The sequence below is a fragment of the Sparus aurata genome, chromosome 8, assembly GCF_900880675.1.
Source record: "Sparus aurata chromosome 8, fSpaAur1.1, whole genome shotgun sequence".
Taxonomy (NCBI): Eukaryota; Metazoa; Chordata; class Actinopteri; order Spariformes; family Sparidae; genus Sparus; species Sparus aurata.
Window position 1 is genome coordinate 3,581,235 of NC_044194.1, and position 21,736 is coordinate 3,602,970.

The following is a 21,736-nucleotide window of genomic DNA, read 5'->3' on the forward strand; positions in this document are numbered from 1 at the left end:
GTCCATATTTATGACTATGTAACAACATAGCAATGGTTGCTTGCATAGCAGCTAGCAGCTTTTTACATATCACTCGCTGCCACTGGAAAAATAAAATAAAAAAATAAAATAAAATAAATTCCCTACCTACCCATGACTTCAACTGACAACCAACAGGAACTAAACTTTTTTTTTTTTAGGCCTTACTCATACAATATAAGGAGTCATAATGAGTTCTGTTTGATAACAGTGTGCCCTGGATACACCTCTGAGTGGAACTTCCTGTCTGAGTACAGTTCAGGTTTTGTGTTACAGGTAATAACGGTTTCTGAAACGCAGTAAATATTATCAGCTGTACAAAGACACAGAGCAGAAACAGCCATTTTGTGCCTTTTGGAAACAATAAAATACACTGTCAAATAACATGAGACACTGTGCTCTGAGCTAGGCTAGTTAGCCTTTAGCCGACTAGTTGATCTGTGTTTGTCTTTGTTATGGTTGGATTGAGCTGCTGTGCTTTACAGTAAAGGTATGTGGTTTAACAAACTCAATTAATATCAGGTATCAAGCATGATGTTTTAATATCAGGAGACAGATCAGTCAAAGTGGGTAAATTAGCTGAAGCTAAAGCTAGCTGTGACTGTGTCCTATCTAACTTTATCCAGAGTTCAGTCACTGTGGTTTGATTTCGACCTGTTTTGTAGTTCTGACTAAATGTACATGTTGAAATTGGCCGTGTACTCACCAGTGTTTGTCAGAGATTCTGCTGTTGTGTTGAGAAAGTTTTCTTCAGAGAGAAACACAGAGACTCGTCTGGACTGCAGCTCTGCTGTCACTCAAACTTTCACTTTCATTTTTGGGGAAATGGGACTTGTAGTTTTTTCTCTCTCAGCTGCTCCTCCTCTCAGAGCAGCTCTGTGGTTTTATTGGCTCACTGTGAAACAACCTTGACACAGATTTGAAACAGGAAGTGAATTACATTTTAGTTTATTCTTCTTTTTTTCTACAATGGAAGTTTACAGCAGCCAACAGAACACATGACCACAAATAGACAACATAAGAAAAGAACTCTTTAATGAAATTGTAATTGTGTAGTTTATACAAAGCTCCTCTATTAGAGAGTAGTCAGCCTTTATTTATTTCCACCACTGGGAAAATCCACAGTAGAGCTGGGCGATATGGCTGAAAAATGTATCACGATACAAGTGTTTACAGGCAGGCACGTGCACACATAAGGCCCAAGGGCTGCTTGCCTCGTATTATAAAGTGCCCTTTTTGTGTGTGTTTTTAATGAATAAATAAATTCCTGTTGTGCAAAGGGATGTCAAAAAACGGCGGTATAAAAACGCCACGGTTATCTACCGTACGCATTTCGTACGTGATATGGTGTCATGTGTGAGTGTGTTGAGCCTATAAAGCCGCTTCTCTGTCCGCTGCGGCTCTTCTCTGTCTCTTTCTATGAACGGTCGCTACTTTCAAATTAGAAGCCCCCTCGCTAAGAACCCTGTTCTAAACTCCAATGGGGTGCAATGTAAAGCTCTTATTTTGAAGACAGAGAGAGAACCAATCCTCCTATATGGAAGTGAAGTTTGGGGCCCGTTAATTAAACAAGAGCACTGGGACTCAAACCCTGCTGAAAAAGTGCATCTTGAATTCTGCAAAAACATCCTCAGAGTCCACAGAAACTGCCCAAACCACGGCTGCAGAGCAGAGCTGGGCCAGTTCCCCCTCTTAATTAAAATCAAAAAGAGAACTATTAAATTTTGGAAGCACTTGATAGAGTCTGATGTAGACTCGTACCAGCACAGAGCATACTTGGAGCAGCAGGGCTGTCTGAACCCAGATAATAATACCTGGAATGGGACAAATGAGGAAATCAGATTGACAAGTCAAAATGACACTACAAAAATAATTCCATACTCACAAATAAAACAAATCGACAAAGATAATAAACAAAAATATTGCCAACAATGGAAAACAGAAACTCAAACAATTAATAAATTAGAATGTTATAATGTACTGGACAGAGAATTCCAATTGGCCCAATATTTAACCCAAATAAAAACAAATAAAAAAAAGACAAACCCTTAAAAAATATAGACTCAGTGACCATAAACTTGCCATTGAAACTGGTCGCCATAAAAGAGAATGGCTAGAAAGATCAAAAAGAACCTGTATCCACTGTGACACTGCAGAAGTAGAGACAGAAACTCACTTTCTCACAAAATGTCCCAAATACAAAGAAATTAGAGAAGAATTATTTCCCAAATTTTAAGAAAAAATCCCCGACTTCCTCACCCTCCAACGAGACAAATTAATCCCAATCGTTCTGGGAGAAGACAGCTCTGCTGTAGAACTAGCAGGAGAATACGTCACTGCATGTCGCACATTAAGAAATGTTTCAATGTAAGACTGTAAGACTCATTTATTTCTGTTTATTGATACTATCATTATTCATTCTCACTGATTATTTTATTATTGTTTATTATTTTACACACACACACACACACACACACACACACACACAGAAACACGAACACACACACAATTATTTTCTTATTTTATTTTTCTTAAATTTTACTCTATTTATATATGTATATATTAACTTGTGAAGTGTATTTTTGTCCTGTTTAATTGACTCTTTATGCTTTAGCAACAGAGTCTCTGTGACATTCATGCAAATAAAGCGAATTGAACTGAATTGAGAGAGAGAAAGAGAGAGAGAGAGAGAAGCCGCTGCCTCATCAGAACTCCACCAGGCACGTAGATGAGACGTGACAGTGGAGCGACTTGAACCTTTGTGAGTTATAAATCCATCAACATAACTTCCTTGTGGGGGCTAACAAGTCACCTTCTACTTATTCAACGTGCTTAAATATGAGTCATATTTCAGAAAAGCGCCCATGTGTGCTTGTTAAGCCACCTGCTGGTTAATGCGAGTTAAGAATAATCTGACAGCTGTCTGTGTCGGCTGTTTATCTGCCACAAATCTTAAACTTCTTCCAGATATTGAGTTTACTGTGACTTTGCTGTTTTAAACATGCTGTTCCTACTAACAGTCACAGTAGTTATTTCTTGGTTCTGTCACATGTTTAGATGTGTAGCCTGTGTTTCTAGTTTGCACTTGCCATCCAATAAATAGCCTGATAATAAACCAGTGTTGCATTGCTGTTTAAGAACCACAGCTGAATTGCATGTCTTCTAAACCTCAGTATTATGATAATGTGAATAAACTCATGTTGACAATAATTTGTTGACACAAATGAAATGGCAGTTACATATCAGTCACAGCTACACAGGATACACAGTTAAGAGTTTAGATTTCTATAAGTATTTTGTTTATTAATTTTACATTAATCAATCTACATATTGTGCTATTAAGGGCTGAAATTTTTTTCCGCACGCATAGCACACACACATACTGCCCTTTTCTGAATTTGAGCACCTGCCCCTCTATAATCATGTGCACGTCCCTGTTTCCAGGGTTCGTACGGTCATGAAAAACCTGGAAAAGTATTGGAAATTGAAAATGCATCTTCTAGGTCCTTGAAGAGTTAATAAAAAATAACATTTCCTGTAAAGTTTTGGAAAATTCATGGAAATATTGTGTGGATAATATTTAGGATGTGTGAAACATAAATAAAATGAGGTAATGTGCCATTTAAAATTTAAGTTGACACAGAAGTGCAACTTCACGCTATATAGGTGATGCGGCAGTTCACGTTAGGGGAAACAAGCGGATCATTGGCATGCTCAATGACCCTCTGCACATGGATTTTGAGATGCTGTATTCAATGACAAAATGCCAGGAAAGTGTAGTTTTAACAACCAGTGGTTTTGTTTGTTAGTGCCTTCCAACGATCCGCTAATGTGCGGGTGGTTTGAGTGATGTGAGATCCTGCAGAAAGCTTAGCAGCTTAGCCTTTCATGTGAGCCTTGTTATTTTCCAGATTGATGTTCAAGCTCTTGTTTGAAGAGTAAAATTTTTATATTTTATTTTATGTTATGTGCAGTGTTGGGAATAACGGCATTAGAATAAACGGTGTTACCAAGGGCTCTACTCTTTTCAGTAACGGGTAATCTAACTAATTACTATTTCCACTGTTACAACGCCGTTACCATTACCAACTATCAAATGTGGCGCGTTACAAACTGAAGCTGCTCATTGAAGCTGTTGTCATGTGACTCGGCTCTCAGACAGACCGTCGCGGAAATGTTTTTTTATCATAAACACTCGGTGAGTTAAAGGGGTTTTTGCCGGTGACAGACGCTGTTTTTCGGGTAGAAATGTGGTGAAGAGGCGGTAGGACGGTCGGGAGGACAGACGCTTCTCCACGTACAGCTGCGGTATTTGTGTCCTTGTTGCCAAAGACAGGTACAGTTACTACGTTACCTTAGTTTGTTTCTGTAACGTTGCTTTGTGGGACATTTCTCTATATTAAGTTAAGTGAGGGACCTGTGCAGCTAACAGACCATCAGATAGACACGTCCTCCACGCCAATACTGCATCTCTGATACTATCAGACAAGTATCATATACAGAAGTTATTGAAATGTTACATAAATAAAATGTTTGATTTAAAAAAAACAAATCGAGGTTTGTATCGAACCGTGGGTCAAAAATCGTGATACAAACCCAACCGTGAGTTTGGTGTATCGTTACAGCCCGAGTTATTTTTCATAGAAGTGAATACACGTATGACATCACAACAAAGATTCATTCTACATTAAGTTCAAGATTTTGCACACTTTATGTTTTAAGAGGAAATTTATTTTTGAATAATTTTATTTTGATAAGAATTGCAAGTGCACTGAATATGTATCTATTTTTATATGTTGATACAACATACACTATATTGCCAAAAGTATTCACTCACCTGCCTTGACTCCCATTCTTAATCAATAGGGTTTAATATGACGTCGGTCCACCTTTTGCAGCTATAACAGCTTCAACTCTTCTGGGAAGGCTTTCCACAAGGTTTAGGAGTGTGTTTTGGGGAGTTTTGACTATTCTTCCAGAAGTGCATTTGTGAGGTCACACACTGATGTTGGACAGGAAGGCCTGGCTCTCAGTCTCCGCTCTAATTCATCCCAAAGGTGTTCTGTCAGGTTGAGGTCAGGACTCTGTGCAGACCAGTCAAGTTCATCCACACCAAACTCTCTCCATATCTTTATGAACCGTGCAGAGACTGAGGGCCAGGCCTTCCCATCCAACATTAATGTGTAACCTCACAAATGCGCTTCTGAAAGAATGGTCACAAATTCACATAAACACACTCCTAAACCTTGTGGAAAGAAGAGTTGAAGCTGTTATAGCTGCAAAGGGTGGACCGACGTCATATCAAACCCTATTGATTAAGAATGGGATGTCACTTAAGTTCATATGCGAGTCAAGGCAGGTGAGCGAATACTTTTGGCAATATAGTGTAGATACTTTGATTTGGGAAATCAGGAGATGGTATTCCTAGCCCTAAAGTTCTCCATGTCTCTTGCACTCTGTGATGGAGAGAGGTCTGATGGTTCATCTGTTCATGATAACTGTGTAAGTGTTGTGATTAAAACATGACAGAGTGTATCAAGATGTGTCTGTGGTTTGATTTAGAGGCACCGATTTTCGGTCTTGAAATTCAATGAAAGATTATGGAGAAGTCATTGAAAAGTCATGGAAAACTATTGCTAAAAAAGTGTACAAACCCTGTAAACACTGTGTCTATGAGCTGAAAGACACATTTTCAGAGGCAGTAATATGTGCTGTTAGATGTCGCCTCAAATGATCGACTTTAATCTTAAAATGTCAACTTCCTCCTGACATTTATTTCTCACCCCTGGCCCAAATACTCTTCTGTATGCTTCAGCATCAGACTGTAGTTCTTTATTAAGAGCAGGTCCTCATGTGAACACAGGCTGCAGTTTGTTATGAACTCCACTAGAGGGCGTCCTCACATCTCACTTATTCTCTACAAACCAGTTGGACAGGTTTAGTTCACATCAGCTGCTCAAACCTTCAATAACACAACATCATCTTACACTACAACCTCTCTCACATGTGATCTGATCTGAGAACAGCTGATGGTGATTTTAATCACATGATTTGTTCGCCGTAAGAAACATCAGCTTCATTATCAAAACAAAATGAGAGAAAATTAAATTACATTTGTCTTATCCATAAAATGTTCTTTAGCACTTTGTGTTAATATGCAACACTTCTTATATAGACAATGATCAGAACATAAAAAGGTTTGAATTTGGCACCCAAATATTTGTGGAACAGAAAATTATTATTATTTTTTGAAGACTTGGATTCTACAGTTCTTAGAAAAATAAAGTACATTTCATCATATCAACCAGAGCAAAACTGTGACACATTAAACAAAAACATTGGCAGAAAAAGGTGAAAAAGGCTTCATCAGAATCTGAAAATCAACAATGTACAAACCAAATATAATCAGTAAATATACATTTATTACATTAAATGATGTGAATCTTTCTGTAGAAAATCAAATGTTTGTTCTACTCAGTGTGATTGACAGGAGAGATGATCAGAGGAGCAGAGTTTTTACCACCATCATTAAGACATGGACTGAAGTATGGGTAGAGTTTCTGAGTGAAGCAGCAGCCAGTAAAGGAGTAGATAAGAGCTGCAGCATCAACGTCATAAAAGGAGACCAGACCCTCCTCATAATCCACAAACACCCCCACCTTCTCAGGCCGACACTTCAGAGAGAGACGGACTAGAGGACTAGCACAAGCTTTGTACTCATTGTTATTCCTCAACCATATCGTCCAGTAACCATTCTGAGGAGTCAGTTTGATGTTTCCCTTCCTGTTGATCGACTCTCTGACCACTCCTAAATCCCAGTCAGTCTTCTCTTTTACTTGAACCTCATAATAAAATCTTCCTGAAGAGAAACTCTGCTTTGCTAAGACACAGATAGAAGGATTAAATCTCTGTGGGTTGTCTTGGAGATTCTTCTTTACATCACTATGTTTAACTTGTTTTCCATCATCAGACAGGATGAGTTTGGGATGTGCTGTATCAGGATCAAGTGTCACATCCACTGCATACTGCTGGACCCTCTTCAGCTCGGCCTCAAGCAGCTTCTTCATCTGTTTACTGAGCGTCTTCTCCAGCTGATTCACAGCTCTCACCACAGTCCCCTCATATGAAGGTGGACGGACGCTGACTCCTGTCCAGTCCTTGGTGGGTGGAGCATCGTTCAGTGATGGGAAGCTTTGGAAGAAGTCAAACAGGGTCTCTTTAGACCTTGAGGTCTTCTTCACCTCAGAGCTTCTCTTCTCCAGCTCAGAGATTTCCTGTTCCAGCTCTTTGATGAAGCCTTCAGCCTGTTTCTTTGTCTCTCTCTGCTTCTCTTTGATGGTGTCGATGAGCTCGGCCTGGCTTCTCTCAACAGACTCCTTCAGAGCGCTGAAGACCTGAACACCAGCTGCTATCTCTCTGTCTGCATCTTTCTTACTGAGCTCCACTGAGCGCTTCATCTCCTCAATCTTCAGTCGTCTCTTCTGGATCATCTGCTGAAATTCAGCGTCTCTCTTCCCCAGCTCGGCCTTCTTTCCTTCATATTCTTCTTTCAGAGGAACAACAGAATGTCCCTGGTGGTCTGAATAGGTGCAGAGCATGCAGACACACATCTGGTCGGTCTTACAGAACAGCTCCAGCAGTTTATCGTGCTTCGTACACATCCTGTCTTCCAGGTTCTCCACAGGGTCGATCAGCTGATGTCTTTTCAGGCCTGACATTGTCAGATGAGGCTCCAGGTGAGTCTCACAGTAGGAGACCAGACACACCAGGCAGGACTTCAGGGCCTTCAGTTTGGTTCCAGTGCAGACGTCACAGGGAACTTCTCCTGGTTTGGAAACTTGTTGCTCTGAGCTGCTGCTGCTGGCTTTCTGTTGAGCTGACTGTCTGAACTGAGCAGCCATCTCAGAGATGAACGTGTTGACCTGCAGTTCAGGTCTGGTGTTGAAAGTCTTTTTACAGTTGGGACACTGACACAGGACATTTTTATCCCAGTGTTTAGTGATGCAGGTTTTACAGAAGTTGTGTCCACATGGTGTGCTGACTGGATCAGTGAACACATCCAGACAGATGGAGCACAGAAACTGATCTTCAGTCAGCAGACAGCTGGCAGCAGACATGTTTACAGTCTGAGGATGAAAAGTGAGAATGAACACTGTAATTAGATATCCCTAGATTAAGTGTTAAATCAACTATTTCTAGTGGAATATAAGGAGAGTCATGATGAACTCTGTTTGATAACAGTGTGTCCTGGATACACCTCTGAGTGGAACTTCCTGTCTGAGTACAGTTCAGGTTTTGTGTTACAGATAATAACGGTTTCTGAAAAGCAGTAAATATTATCAGCTGTACAAAGACACAGAGCAGAAACAGTGAAGTTGAAAGGACAGGGTGATAAGTTCAAGGTTTCTTACTTAAGCTTCTAACAGCTATAGAAGTTGTAAAACAGCAATTTTGTACCTTTAATACACAATAAAATACTCTGTCAGATAACATGAGACACTGTGCTCTGAGCTAGGCTAGTTAGCCTTTAGCAGACTAGTTTATCTGTGTTTGTCTTTGTTATGGTTGGATTGAGCTGCTGTGCTTTACAGTAAAGGTATGTGGTTTAACAAACTCAATTAATATCAGGTATCAAGCATGATGTTTTAATATCAGGAGACAGATCAGTCAAAGTGGGTAAATTAGCTGAAGCTAAAGCTAGCTGTGACTGTGTCCTATCTAACTTTATCCAGAGTTCAGTCACTGTGGTTTGATTTGGACCTGTTTTGTAGTTCTGACTAAATGTACATGTTGAAATTGGCCGTGTACTCACCAGTGTTTGTCAGAGATTCTGCTGTTGTGTTGAGAAAGTTTTTTTCAGAGAGAAACACAGAGACTCGTCTGGACTGCAGCTCTGCTGTCACTCAAACCTTCACTTTAATTTGAGGAAATGTGACTTGTTTTTTCTCTCTCAGCTGCTCCTCCTCTCAGAGCAGCTCTGTGGTTTTATTGACTCACTGTGAAACAACCTTGACACAGATTTGAAACAAGATGTGAATTACATTTTAGTTTCTTCTTCTTTTTTTCTACAATGGAAGTTTACAGCCGCCAACAGAACATGTGATCACAAATAAACAACATAAGAAAAGAACTCTTCAATGAAAATTTAATTGTGTATTTTAGACAAATCTCCTCTATTACAGAGTAGTCAGCCTTTATTTATATCCACCACTGGGAAAATCCACAGTAGGCCTGGGCGATATGAAATATAAAAAATATGAGATATGAAAAATGTATCACGTTATAAGTGTTTCCAGGGTTCGTACGGTCATGAAAAACCTGGAAAATTATTGGAAATTAAAAATGCATCTTCTAGGTCCTTGAAAAGTTAATGAAAAATAACATTTCCTGTCAAGTTTTGGAAAAGTCATAGAAATATTTCGTGGATAATATTTAGGATGTGTAAAACATAAATAAAATGATGTAATGTGCCATTTAAAATTTAAGTTGACACAGAAGTGCAACTTCACGCTATATCGGTGATGCGGCAGTTCACGTTAGCAGAAACAAGCGGATCACTGGCATGCTCAACGACCCTCCTGCACATGGATTTGGAGATGCTGTATTCGATGACTAAATGCCAGTAAAGTGTAGTTTTAACAACAAGTGATTTTGTTTGTTAGTGCCTTCCAACGATCCGCTAATGTGCGGGTGGTTTGAGTGATGTGAGATCCTGCAGAAAGCTTAGCAGCAGAGTCTGTGCCGTGACGTGCTGTGAACATTTACCTTTCTTTATCCTATACTGTGATTGCTGAATGATGATTTTGTGAAGCATGTAGTTTTCATGTGAGCCTTGTTATGTTCCAGATTGATGTTCAAGCTCTTGTTTGAAGAGTAAAATTTTAATATTTTATTTTATGTTATGTGTTATTTTTAGGGCTGTAACGACACATAGCGAAACTGAAATCGCGACACTCAGATCCACGAACCTGTCTCACGGTGTGAGAACGCAGAATCCCGACACAACTTCCAGTCCAGATCCAGTCATATGAGCTGTAGCCCCTTTCACATAGCGACGCTGTATTAACACCACAGCGGTCGTTCATCTATTCTCCGCCGTTGTTCGTTCACACAGAGCAAAGCAGCGCTGGAGTAAAGACGAACCGCTGTGTAATTCACATAGAAAGCCGGCGCTGCGGCTCCTAAAGAGGCGTGACGATACACGTCGTGATGATGACGTGTGTGTGTTTTCAAGGGGTTACCTGGTGTCCCCCCTGTCAATCTAATCCTGACGGAGGCTGTCCTTTTTCGGGGTAAAGTTCACTGAAATCTCGGTCTGGAGGGCTGACCGTCGTGGAGATCGTTTTTCATCATGGACACTCGATGAGTTAAAGGTTTTTTTTTGCCGTTGACAGACACTGTTTTTCGGGCAGAAATGTGGTGAAGAGGCGGTAGGACGGTCGGGAGGACAGACGCTTCTCCACGTACAGCTGCGGTATTTGTGTCCTTGTCGCCAAAGACAGGTACAGTTACTACGTTACCTTAATTTGGTTCTGTAACGTTGCTTTGTGGGACATTTCTCTTTATTAAGTTAAGTGAGGGACCTGTGCAGCTAACAGACCATCAGATAGACACGTCCTCCACGCCAATACTGCACCTCTGATACTATCAGACAAGTATCATATACAGAAGTTATTGAAAAGTTACATAAATAAAATATTTGATTTAAAGAAAAAACAAATCGAGGTTTGTATTGAACCGTGGGTCAAAAATCATGATACAAACCCAACTGTGAGTTTGGTGTATCGTTACAGCCCGAGTTATTTTTCATAGAAGTGAATACACGTATGACATCACAACAAAGATTCATTCTACATTAAGTTCAAGATTTTGCACACTTTAAGTTATAAGAGGAAATTTATTTTTGAATAATTTTTATTTATGTTTTAATAAGAATGCAAGTGCACTGAATTTGTATCTACTTTATATGTTGATACAACATACACTATATTGCCAAAAGTATTCACTCACCTGCCTTGACTCCCATTCTTAATCCATAGGGTTTAATATGACGTCGGTCCACCTTTTGCAGCTATAACAGCTTCAACTCTTCTGGGAACGCTTTCCACAAGGTTTAGGAGTGTGTTTTGGGGAGTTTTGACTATTCTTCCAGAAGTGCATTTGTGAGGTCACACACTGATGTTGGACGGGAAGGCCTGGCTCTCAGTCTCCGCTCTAATTCATCCCAAAGGTGTTCTGTCAGGTTGAGGTCAGGACTCTGTGCAGACCAGTCAAGTTCATCCACACCAAACTCTCTCCATATCTTTATGAACCGTGCAGAGACTGAGGGCCAGGCCTTCCCATCCAACATTAATGTGTGACCTCACAAATGTGCTTCTGAAAGAATGGTCACAGATTCACATAAACACACTCCTAAACCTTTTGGAAAGAAGAGTTAAAGCTGTTATAGCTGCAAAGGGTGGACCGACGTCATATCAAACCCTATTGATTAAGAATGGGATGTCACTTCAGTTCATATGCGAGTCAAGGCAGGTGAGCAAATACTTTTGGCATTATAGTGTAGATACTTTGATTTGGGAAATCAGGAGATGGTATTCCTAGCTCTAAAGTTCTCCATTTCTCTTGCACTCTGTGATGGAGAGAGGTCTGATGGTTCATCTGTTAATGATAACTGTGTAAGTGTTGTGATTAAAACATGACAGAGTGTATCAAGATGTGTCTGTGGTTTGATTTAGAGGCACTGATTTTCGGTCTTGGAAATTCAATGAAAGATTATGGAGAAGTCATTGAAAAGTCATGGAAAACTATTGCTGAACAAGTGTACAAACCCTGTAAACACTGTGTCTATGAGCGGAAAGACACATTTGCAGAGGCAGTAATATGCGCTGTTAGATGTCGCCTCAAATGATCGACTTTAATCTTAAAATGTCAACTTCCTCCTGATGTTTTTTTCTCCCCCCTGGCCCTAATACTCTTCTGTATGCTTCAGTATCAGACTGTAGTTCTTTATTAAGAGCAGGTCCTCATGTGAACACAGGCTGCAGTTTGTTATGAACTCCACTAGAGGGCGTCCTCACATCTCACTTATTCTCTACAAACCAGTTGGACAGGTTTAGTTCACATCAGCTGCTCAAACCTTCAATAACACAACATCATCTTACACTACAACCTCTCTCACATGTGATCTGATCTGAGAACAGCTGATGGTGTTTTTAATCACATGATTTGTTCGCCGTAAGAAACATCAGCTTCATTATCAAAACAAAATGAGAGAAAATTAAATTACATTTGTCTTATCCATAAAATGTTCTTTAGCACTTTGTGTTAATATGCAACACTTCTTATATAAACAATGATCAGAACATAAAAAGGTTTGAATCTGGCACCAAAATATTTGAGGAACAGAAAATTATTATTATTTTTTGAACACGTAGATTTAACAGTTCTCAGAAAAATAAAGTACATTTCATCAGATCAATCAGAGCAAAACTGTGACACAGTAAACAAAAACATTGACGGAGAAAAATGCTTCATCAGAATCTGAAAATCAATAAACCAAATATAATTAGTAAATAAACATTTATTACATTAAATGATGTGAATCTCTCTGTAGAAAATCAAATGTTTGTTCTACTCAGTGTGATTGACAGGAGAGATGATCAGAGGAGCAGAGTTTTTACCACCATCATTAAGACCAGGGCTGAAGAGTGGGTAGAGTTTCTGAGTGAAGCAGCAGCCAGTAAAGGAGTAGATAAGAGCTGCAGCATCAACGTCATGAAAGGAGACCAGACCCTCCTCATAATCCACAAACACCCCCACCTTCTCAGGCCGACTCTTCAGAGAGAGACGGACTGGAGGGACAGCACAAGCTTTGTACTCATTTGAATTCCTCAAACATATCGTCCAGTAACCATCCTGAGGTTTCAGTGGGATGTTTCCCTTCCTGTTGATCGACTCTCTGGCCACTCCTAAATACCACTCAGTCTTCTCTTTAACTTGAACCTCATAATAAAATCTTCCTGAAGAGAAACTCTGCTTTGCTAAGACACAGGTACAAGTATCAAATCTCTCTGGGTTGTCTGGGAGATTCTTCTTTACATCACCAAGTTCAACTTGTTTTCCATCATCAGACAGGATGAGTTTGGGATGTGCTGTATCAGGATCGAGTGTCACATCCACTGCATACTGCTGGACCCTCTTCAGCTCGACCTTCTTCATCTGTTTACTGAGCGTCTCCTCCAGCTGATTCACAGCTCTCACCACAGTCCCCTCATATGAAGGTGGACGGACGCTGACTCCTGTCCAGTTCTTGGTGGGTGGAGCAGCGTTCAGTGATGGGAAGCTTTGAAAGGTGACAAAGAGGTTCTCTTTAGAACTTGGGATCTGCTCCACCTCAGAGCTTCTCTTCTCCAGCTCAGAGATTTCCTGTTCCAGCTCTTTGATGAAGCCTTCAGCCTGTTTCTCTGTCTCTCTCTGCTTCTCTTTGATGGTGTCGATGAGCTCGGCCTGGCTTCTCTCAACAGACTCCTTCAGAGCGCTGAAGACCTGAACACCAGCTGCTATCTCTCTGTCTGCATCTTTCTTACTGAGCTCCACTGAGCGCTTCATCTCCTCAATCTTCAGTTGTCTCTTCTGGATCATCTGCTGAATTTCAGCGTCTCTCTTCCCCAGCTCGGCCTTCTTTCCTTCATATTCTTCTTTCAGAGGAACAACATCATGTGTCTTGTGGTCTGAATAGGTGCAGAGCATGCAGACACACATCTGGTCGGTCTTACAGAACAGCTCCAGCAGTTTATCGTGCTTCGTACACATCCTGTCTTCCAGGTTCTCCACAGGGTCGATCAGCTGATGTCTTTTCAGGCCTGACATTGTCAGATGAGGCTCCAGGTGAGTCTCACAGTAGGAGGCCAGACACACCAGGCAGGACTTCAGGGCCTTCAGTTTGGTTCCAGTGCAGACGTCACAGGGAACTTCTCCTGGTTTGGAAACTTGTTGCTCTGAGCTGCTGCTGCTGGCTTTCTGTTGAGCTGACTGTCTGAACTGAGCAGCCATCTCAGAGATGAACGTGTTGACCTGCAGTTCAGGTCTGGTGTAGAAAGTCTTTTTACAGTTGGGACACTGACACTTGTCATTTTTATCCCAGTGTATAGTGATGCAGGTTTTACAGAAGTTGTGTCCACATGGTGTGCTGACTGGATCAGTGAACACATCCAGACAGATGGAGCACAGAAACTGATCTTCAGTCAGCAGACAGCTGGCAGCAGACATGTTTACAGTCTGAGGATGAAAAGTGAGAAAAAGAAGCTGTAATTAGATATCTCTTGATTAAATGTTCAATAAACTATTACTAGTGGAATATAAGGAGTCATGATGAACTCTGACAGGTGAAAATGTGTCCTGGATTCACCTCTGAGTGGAACTTCCTGTCTGAGTACAGTTCAGGTTTTGTGTTACAGGTAATAACGGTTTTTGAAACGCAGTAAATATTATCAGCTGTACAAAGACACAGAGCAGAAACAGTAAAGTTGAAAGGACAGAGTTATAAGTTCAAGGCTCCTTACTTAAGTGTTTTGCTCAACAGCGTCAATAAGTTGTAAAACCGCCATTTTGTGCAAGAAAATACACTGTCAGATAACATGAGACACTGTGCTCTGAGCTAGGCTAGTTAGCCTTTAGCAGACTAGTTTATCTGTGTTTGTCTTTGTTATGGTTGGATTGAGCTGCTGTGCTTTACAGTAAAGGTATGTGGTTTAACAAACTCAATTAATATCAGATATCAAGCATGATGTTTTAATATCAGGAGACAGATCAGTCAAAGTGGGTAAGTTAGCTGAAGCTAAAGCTAGCTGTGACTGTGTCCTATCTAACTTTATCCAGAGTTCACTCACTGTGGTTTGATTTCAACCTGTTTTGTAGTTCTGACTAAATGTACATGTTGAAATTGGCCGTGTACTCACCAGTGTTTGTCAGAGATTCTGCTGTTGTGTTGAGAAAGTTTTCTTCAGCGAGAAACACAGAGACTCGTCTGGACTGCAGCTCTGCTGCCACTCAAACTTTCACTTTCATTTTTGGGGAAATGGGACTTGTAGTTTTTTCTCTCTCAGCTGCTCCTCCTCTCAGTGCAGCTCTGTGGTTTTATTGGCTCACTGTGAAATAACCTTGACACAGATTTGAAACATTTGTCTTTTGGTCTATTCCTCTTTTTTCTACAATGGAAGTTTACAACAGCCAACAAAACATATAGTTACAAATAGACAACATAAGAAAAGAAATCTACAATAAAAATAAGCTCGTCCATGAGAGAGAGAAGTCGGCCTTTATTGATGTCCAACACTGTGAAAATCCATAGTGTGTCTTATCACTTTTACTCCACTAGAGGGCGTCCTTACTGTGAAATCTAATTTCACAAGTATTCTGTCTGATGTCAGTGACAAGTTTTTGTGTTTTGTATTTTTAGCTCAATCCAGAACCAGCAAATTCTTCTATAAAACATTTTTATTTAAAAATTATTCACAGTTGATACTACTTGAACCACACTATAGTTGTGTTCCTTATCTTGACCCAAGAGAGGAGAAGAAATACAGGTTGCTGAAATTTGAAAAGCTTTAAAGTTTAGAGTTTGAAATGTTATTTATTCAATCACTTAACGATTTTTAAGTCATTTCTTTCAAATGAACAAACCTTTTGGCATGGTTCTGGCTCTGTATTGATCTGGCTCCATAAAAGTGTTAATGTACTTCAATGCATGTATTACTACAAGAGAAAACACTATAGGTCAAATAATAATAACCTCACATATTTCCATTTAGGACATTTTTCAAAATGAGTAAATTCCTATGCACAGAACGCTGCAACACACGCTGCATACACCAACAGGTAAACTGTGACGGGTGATTTGGATGTTTTAAATCTATTCTGGTGTCACACTGCACTCGTCCTTGCAATTTTAACTGGCAATTTTGGATTTTTCCAACAGCAAGTGAATGCAGCATCAGCAGCCAATGAGCATCTGACAAAGAAGGGGGCTGGGACCACGGATGGGTTAAATTCATCTTCTGAAACCAAAGTTGTTCATCACGACCTCTCTGTCATCCAGCGGACAACTGGAACGTACAATGTTCTGTCTTTAAAATTAAAGAATATACAAGTATTAAAGAAGAGATAAACAGACTTTGATTGTTTTCTTTAATATCTTATGCTACTTTATATTTAATAAAGCAGACATAAATAAGACAACCACTACTCCAGACCATGGCAGGTTGATGGCATGAGAAAACATAGCACATATGAGGACAATTAATCACTAGCATATTAATGAAGCGTCCTGCTAATTTGTTTGTATGGGTATATTACATTTATTTCAGTTGGTTAAGTGTTCTGATGTGGGCCTATAAATGTTTTGCTGCTGTTAATATTTGTATGGTTAATATGGTGAGTGAAAGAAAAATGTCTCATGCTTTGAAAGGCCTTTGAACGCCTCAGGTTTCTGTTTTTTGGGGGGGTTGTCATTTGTTTGGGCAGCTGTCAATCATTTTCTCTGTTGTTGGGGATAGACCTGTCGGATTGTTAGAGGGGCGGGACTAGAGGGAAAGCCCGGGAAATGAGGGGAGACAGAGCTGCAGAGAGAAGGAAAGAGGTAAAGTCCGAGCTAACTTTCAGATAACTTTATGAAACAGTATTATTTACCGTTATCAACCGGGAGTTTATACAAGTGTTTGCTTATTTTGTTAAGAGTGTAACTGAGCGTGTTTTAGAAGTGAGGGCTCCTTACTGGCGCTAACTGAAGACAACAATGGTAATGTTTGCTAGCAGTTAGCATCGCCAGTTGCTAATCAGGAGATGCAGCAGAGGAGGTTGGACGTTGGAAGTTTCCAGGAGCTGTTTCAGGACGGAGGAGTCGGGGACAGAACCGAGCCTCTGGACGGGTCTCTGGTCATGTCGCTGCCTCTGGGAAGAGGTTCTGGAGGAAATTGCTGGATTGCTTTTCCTGGTTCTGGTGTGAGTGTCCTGACCTGCGGGTTCAAGGTGGATTTCTAAATGAGGTCCAGGATGCCTTCATCACAGGTACCAACAGAAACACTACATAAACCCAAAGTATTACTATACTGAAGGTTTCTGATGTTTGTGTATTTCTGCCATGAGGTGATTCAAAAGAAAGTAAAAGATAGGAGCCACAAGGTTTACACATTAAAGTTGTTTATGAGCTGGCGACTTGTCCAGGTTGTACCGCGCCTTCGCTGAGAGACAGCTGAGATTGGCTCCAGCAACAAACCCCGCGACCCCTTGAAAAAGGGATAAGCGGTTACAGACGATGACATGACATCCTCTCTATGGTTTGTTATAAACTGTTTATTATTGGTAAATCCTTGTTGGAAGGTGCTTTTAATGCTGATGATGTTTATATTGAATAATAAATATAGTTACAGTTAAAGTAAACTGCATGGGAACATGAATGCTCAATAACAGTATAGTTGCAATTAATAAACTAACCAGGCCTCTCTGCAATTTAGCCAGAGTCATTTTCAATGTGTTAATTATTGTAAAACATCCCAAATTATACATTTTAGTAGCTCTCATCAGTTCACTCCCATGCAGTCTGATACATATTAGAGGTATTCATGAAAATCATAGAACAGATTTGAGTGAGAGGGCGACATCAGGAAGTGGGAGAACTTTCTCCAAGCTAATTTTAGCTTGCAGGCCGACCTGAACACGGTTCTGGAAGCAGAATTTCATAAGGCTTCTATCCAAGAAATCACCAGAAAAGTGTCATCATACGAGTCCATATGCTGCAGAACATCTTCAAAGTCTTAATACTGACAACTACACCGTGTTAATGAGATAAAAGACAAATTTGTCCTGACAGGAATATTCAATGTTTGATGTCGTCTCAAATGATCATCTTTAATCTTAAAATGTCAACTTTAGTCTTGAAGTGCATAATGAAATAATAAAACCTCCCCCTGATATTTTTTTCGCCCCCTGGCCCTAATACTCTTCTGTATGCTTCAGCATCAGACTGTAGTTCTTTATTAAGAGCAGGTCCTCATATGAACACAGGCTGCAGTTTGTTATGAACTCCACTAGAGGGCGTCCTCACATCTCACTTATTCTCTACAAACCAGTCGGACAGGTTTAGTTCACATGAGCTGCTCAAACCTTCAATAACACAACATCATCTTACACTACAACTTCTCTCACATGTGATCTGATCTGAGAACAGCTGATGGTGTTTTTAATCATCTGATTTGGTCGTCATTAGAAACATCAGCTGCTGTAAACGATGAAAAACAAATTCACTGATTAAGGCAGAAAAAAATCTTTATTTTACTTTTCATCATTTTAAAAACAAAATGAGAGAAAATTAAATTACGTTTTTCTTATCCGTAAAATGTCCTTCAGCACTTCATGTCAGTATGCAACACTTCTTAATGATCAGAACATACAAACCCACATATCTACAGAACAGAAAATGATTATTATTTATTATTATTACTTAGAAAAAGAAAGTACATTACATGATATCAACCAGAGCGATACTGTGAGACATTAAACAAAAACATTGACATAAAAAAAGGGAGAAAAAATGCTTCATCAGAATCTGAAAAACAACAATGTACAAACCAAATATAATCAGTAAATATACATTAACTACATCAAATGATGTGAATATTTCTGTAGAAAATCAAATGTTTGTTCTACTCAGTGTGATTGACAGGACAGATGATCAGAGGAGCAGAGTTTTTACCACCATCATTAAGACACGGACCAAAGTATGGGTAGAGTTTCTGAGTGAAGCAGCAGCCAGTAAAGGAGTAGATAAGAGCTGCAGCATCAACGTCATAAAAGGAGACCAGACCCTCCTCATAATCCACAAACACCCCCACCTTCTCAGGCTGACACTTCAGAGAGAGACTGAGTTCAGTGTCAGCAAGAGCGCTGTACTCATTTTCATTTCTCAACCATATCGTCCAGTAACCATCCTCAGGAGTCAGTGTGATTTCTCCCTTCCTGTTGATCGACTCTCTGACCACTCCTAAAGTCCACTCAGTCTTCTCTTTAACTTGAACCTCAAAATAAAATCTTCCTGAAGAGAAACTCTGCTTTGCTAAGACATTAGCACATTTATCAAATCTCTCTGGGTTGTCTGGAAGTTTCTTCCTAACATCACTATCATATACTTGTTTGCCATCATCAGAAAGGACGAGATCAGGATGTGCTGTATCAGGATCGAGTGTCACATCCACTGCATACTGCTGGACCCTCTTCAGCTCTGCCTTCTTCATCTGTTTACTGAGCGTCTCCTCCAGCTGATTCACAGCTCTCACCACAGTCCCCTCATATGAAGGTGGAAGGACGCTGACTCCTGTCCAGTCCTTGGTGGGTGGAGCAGAGTTCAGTGATGGGAAGCTTTGGAGGAGGTGGAGGTGGTCTTCAGACTGTGAGAGCTGCTCCACCTCAGAGCTTCTCTTCTCCAGCACAGACATTTCCTGTTCCAGCTCTTTGATGAAGTCTTCAGCCTGTTTCTCTGTCTCTCTCTGCTTCTCTTTGATGGTGTCGATGAGCTCGGCCTGGCTTCTCTCAACAGACTCCTTCAGAGCGCTGAAGACCTGAACACCAGCTGCTATCTCTCTGTCTGCATCTTTCTTACTGAGCTCCACTGAGCGCTTCATCTCCTGAATCTTCAGTCGTCTCTTCTGGATCATCTGCTGAATTTCAGCGTCTTTCTTCCCCAGCTCGAAGGAAAGAAGGCTCTTTCCTTCATATTCTTTTTTCAGAGGAACAACTTCATGTGTCTTGTGGTCTAAATCAGAGCAAAGCATGCAGATACACATCTGGTCGGTCTTACAGAACAGCTCCAGCAGTTTATCGTGCTTCGTACACATCCTGCCTTCCAGGTTCTCCACAGGGTCAATCAGCTGATGTCTTTTCAGGCCTGACTTTGTCAGATGAGGCTCCAGGTGAGTCTCACAGTAGGAGGCCAGACACACCAGGCAGGACTTCAGGGCCTTCAGTTTGGTTCCAGTGCAGACGTCACAGGGATCTTCTCCTGGTTTGGAAACTTGTTTGTCTGAGCTGCTGCTGCTGGATTTCTGTTGAGCTGACTTTCTGAACTGAGCAGCCATCTCAGAGATTAAAGTATTGACCTCCAGTTCAGGTCTGGTGTTGAAAATCTTTTTACAGCTGGGACACTGAGACATGTCATTTTTATCCCAGTGTTTAGTGATGCAGGTTTTACAGAAGTTGTGTCCACATGGTGTGCTGACTGGATCAGTGAACACATCCAGACAGATGGAGCACAGAAACTGATCTTCAGTAAGCAGACAGCTGGCAGCAGACATGTTGACAGTCTGAGGATGAAAAGTGAGAGAACGGAAACTGCGATTAGGTATCTCTTGAAGTGTTTCATAAACTATTTCTCCTGTAAGTTGAATAATGTTAGGTATTGTTGTACTCCACCCAACTGAAGTACAAAGTCTGAATTTGGTCCAACTCAAATCAATGCGATTGTCAATGAGTTCGGGGTCAGCATATGTGTTTGCTTGAGGCTCAATGTTATTATTAAAACATGAGCAAACTTTAACCCTCCACACGTTTATGGAAAAAAAGTAGATAAATTAAGAGAAGCTAAAGATAGAACGTACAGAAACAGAGAGAAGCAGGAGGAGGTGTTATTGTGGATGTTAATATTGATGTTAATGCAGTCAAATTCACTTCAATATTTAGTTTTCTGCTCAAGTTTCCATTCAAATGTTAGAACACAAACCAAATCTTCTCATTCACTATTTTGATTACATTACAGTGATCTTATATTGCCATCCATCCATCCATTATCGTCCGCTTATCCGGGGCCTGGTCACGGGGGCAGCTGCCTGAGCAGGGACACCCAGACTTCCCTCTCCCCGGACACTGCCTCCTGCTCTTCCGGGAGGATCCCAAGGCGTTCCCAGGCCAGCTGAGTGACATAGTCACACCAGCGTGTCCTGGGTCTTCCCCGGGGTCTCCTCCCGGCGGGACATGCCAGGAACACCTCCCGAGAGAGGCGTCCCGGGGGCATCCGAAACAGATGCCCGAGCCACCTCAGCTGGCTCCTCTCGATGTGGAGGAGCAGCGGCTCTACTCCGAGCTCCTCCCGGGTGACAGAGCTCTCCACCCTATCTCTAAGGGAGCGCCCTGCCACCCTGCGGAGGAAACTCATTTCGGTCGCTTGTATCCGGGATCTTATTCTTTCGGTCATGACCCAAAGTTCATGGCCATAGGTGAGGGTCGGAACGTAGATTGACTGGTAAATCGAGAGCTTCGCCTTTCGGCTCAGCTCTCTCTTCACCACGACAGACCGATACAACGACCGCATTACTGCGGCTGCTGCACTGATCCGCCTGTCAATCTCACGCTCCATCCTTCCCTCACTCGTGAACAAGACCCCAAGATACTTAAACTCCTCCACTTGAGGCAGGAGCTCTCCTCCCACCTGGAGGGAGCAAGCCACCTTTTTCCGGTCGAGAACCATGGCCTCGGATTTGGAGGTGCTGATTCTCATCCCAGCCGCTTCACACTCGGCTGCAAACCGCCCCAGGACATGCTGGAGGTCCTGGCTCGAAGGAGCCAACAAGACCACATCATCCGCGAAAAGCAGAGATGAGATCCAGTGGCTCCCGAACCAGATCCCCTCCGGCCCGTGGCTGCGCCTAGAAATTCTGTCCATAAAAATAATGAA

General features: G+C 41.2%; 3 protein-coding genes across 3 annotated transcripts; all 3 read right to left on the reverse strand.

The window, feature by feature from the left end:
• Positions 1 to 5,823: 5,823 nt before the first annotated feature.
• On the reverse strand, positions 5,824 to 8,135 carry LOC115587167 (zinc finger protein RFP-like). The gene has a single exon (XM_030426827.1). The coding sequence runs from the start codon at positions 8,133 to 8,135 to the stop codon at positions 6,489 to 6,491; it is 1,647 nt and encodes a 548-aa protein (XP_030282687.1). The 3' UTR covers positions 5,824 to 6,488.
• A 3,874-nt stretch (positions 8,136 to 12,009) lies between these two features.
• LOC115587170 (E3 ubiquitin-protein ligase TRIM21-like) lies at positions 12,010 to 15,084 on the reverse strand. The gene is made up of 2 exons (XM_030426832.1): positions 14,976 to 15,084; positions 12,010 to 14,295 (listed from the first exon to the last, which is right to left on the reverse strand). The coding sequence occupies exon 2, from the start codon at positions 14,284 to 14,286 to the stop codon at positions 12,649 to 12,651; it is 1,638 nt and encodes a 545-aa protein (XP_030282692.1). The 5' UTR covers positions 14,287 to 14,295; positions 14,976 to 15,084; the 3' UTR covers positions 12,010 to 12,648.
• A 3,237-nt stretch (positions 15,085 to 18,321) lies between these two features.
• Positions 18,322 to 20,385, reverse strand: LOC115587168 (E3 ubiquitin-protein ligase TRIM21-like). Its single transcript, XM_030426829.1, has one exon. The coding sequence runs from the start codon at positions 20,358 to 20,360 to the stop codon at positions 18,717 to 18,719; it is 1,644 nt and encodes a 547-aa protein (XP_030282689.1). The 5' UTR covers positions 20,361 to 20,385; the 3' UTR covers positions 18,322 to 18,716.
• Between the last annotated feature and the right edge of the window lie 1,351 nt (positions 20,386 to 21,736).

Excerpts from the sequence above, each read along its gene's own strand:
- LOC115587168 (XM_030426829.1), bottom strand. The coding sequence starts at position 20,360 with ATGTCTGCTGCCAGCTGTCTGCTTACTGAAGATCAGTTTCTGTGCTCC.
- LOC115587167 (XM_030426827.1), bottom strand. The coding sequence starts at position 8,135 with ATGTCTGCTGCCAGCTGTCTGCTGACTGAAGATCAGTTTCTGTGCTCC.
- LOC115587170 (XM_030426832.1), bottom strand. The coding sequence starts at position 14,286 with ATGTCTGCTGCCAGCTGTCTGCTGACTGAAGATCAGTTTCTGTGCTCC.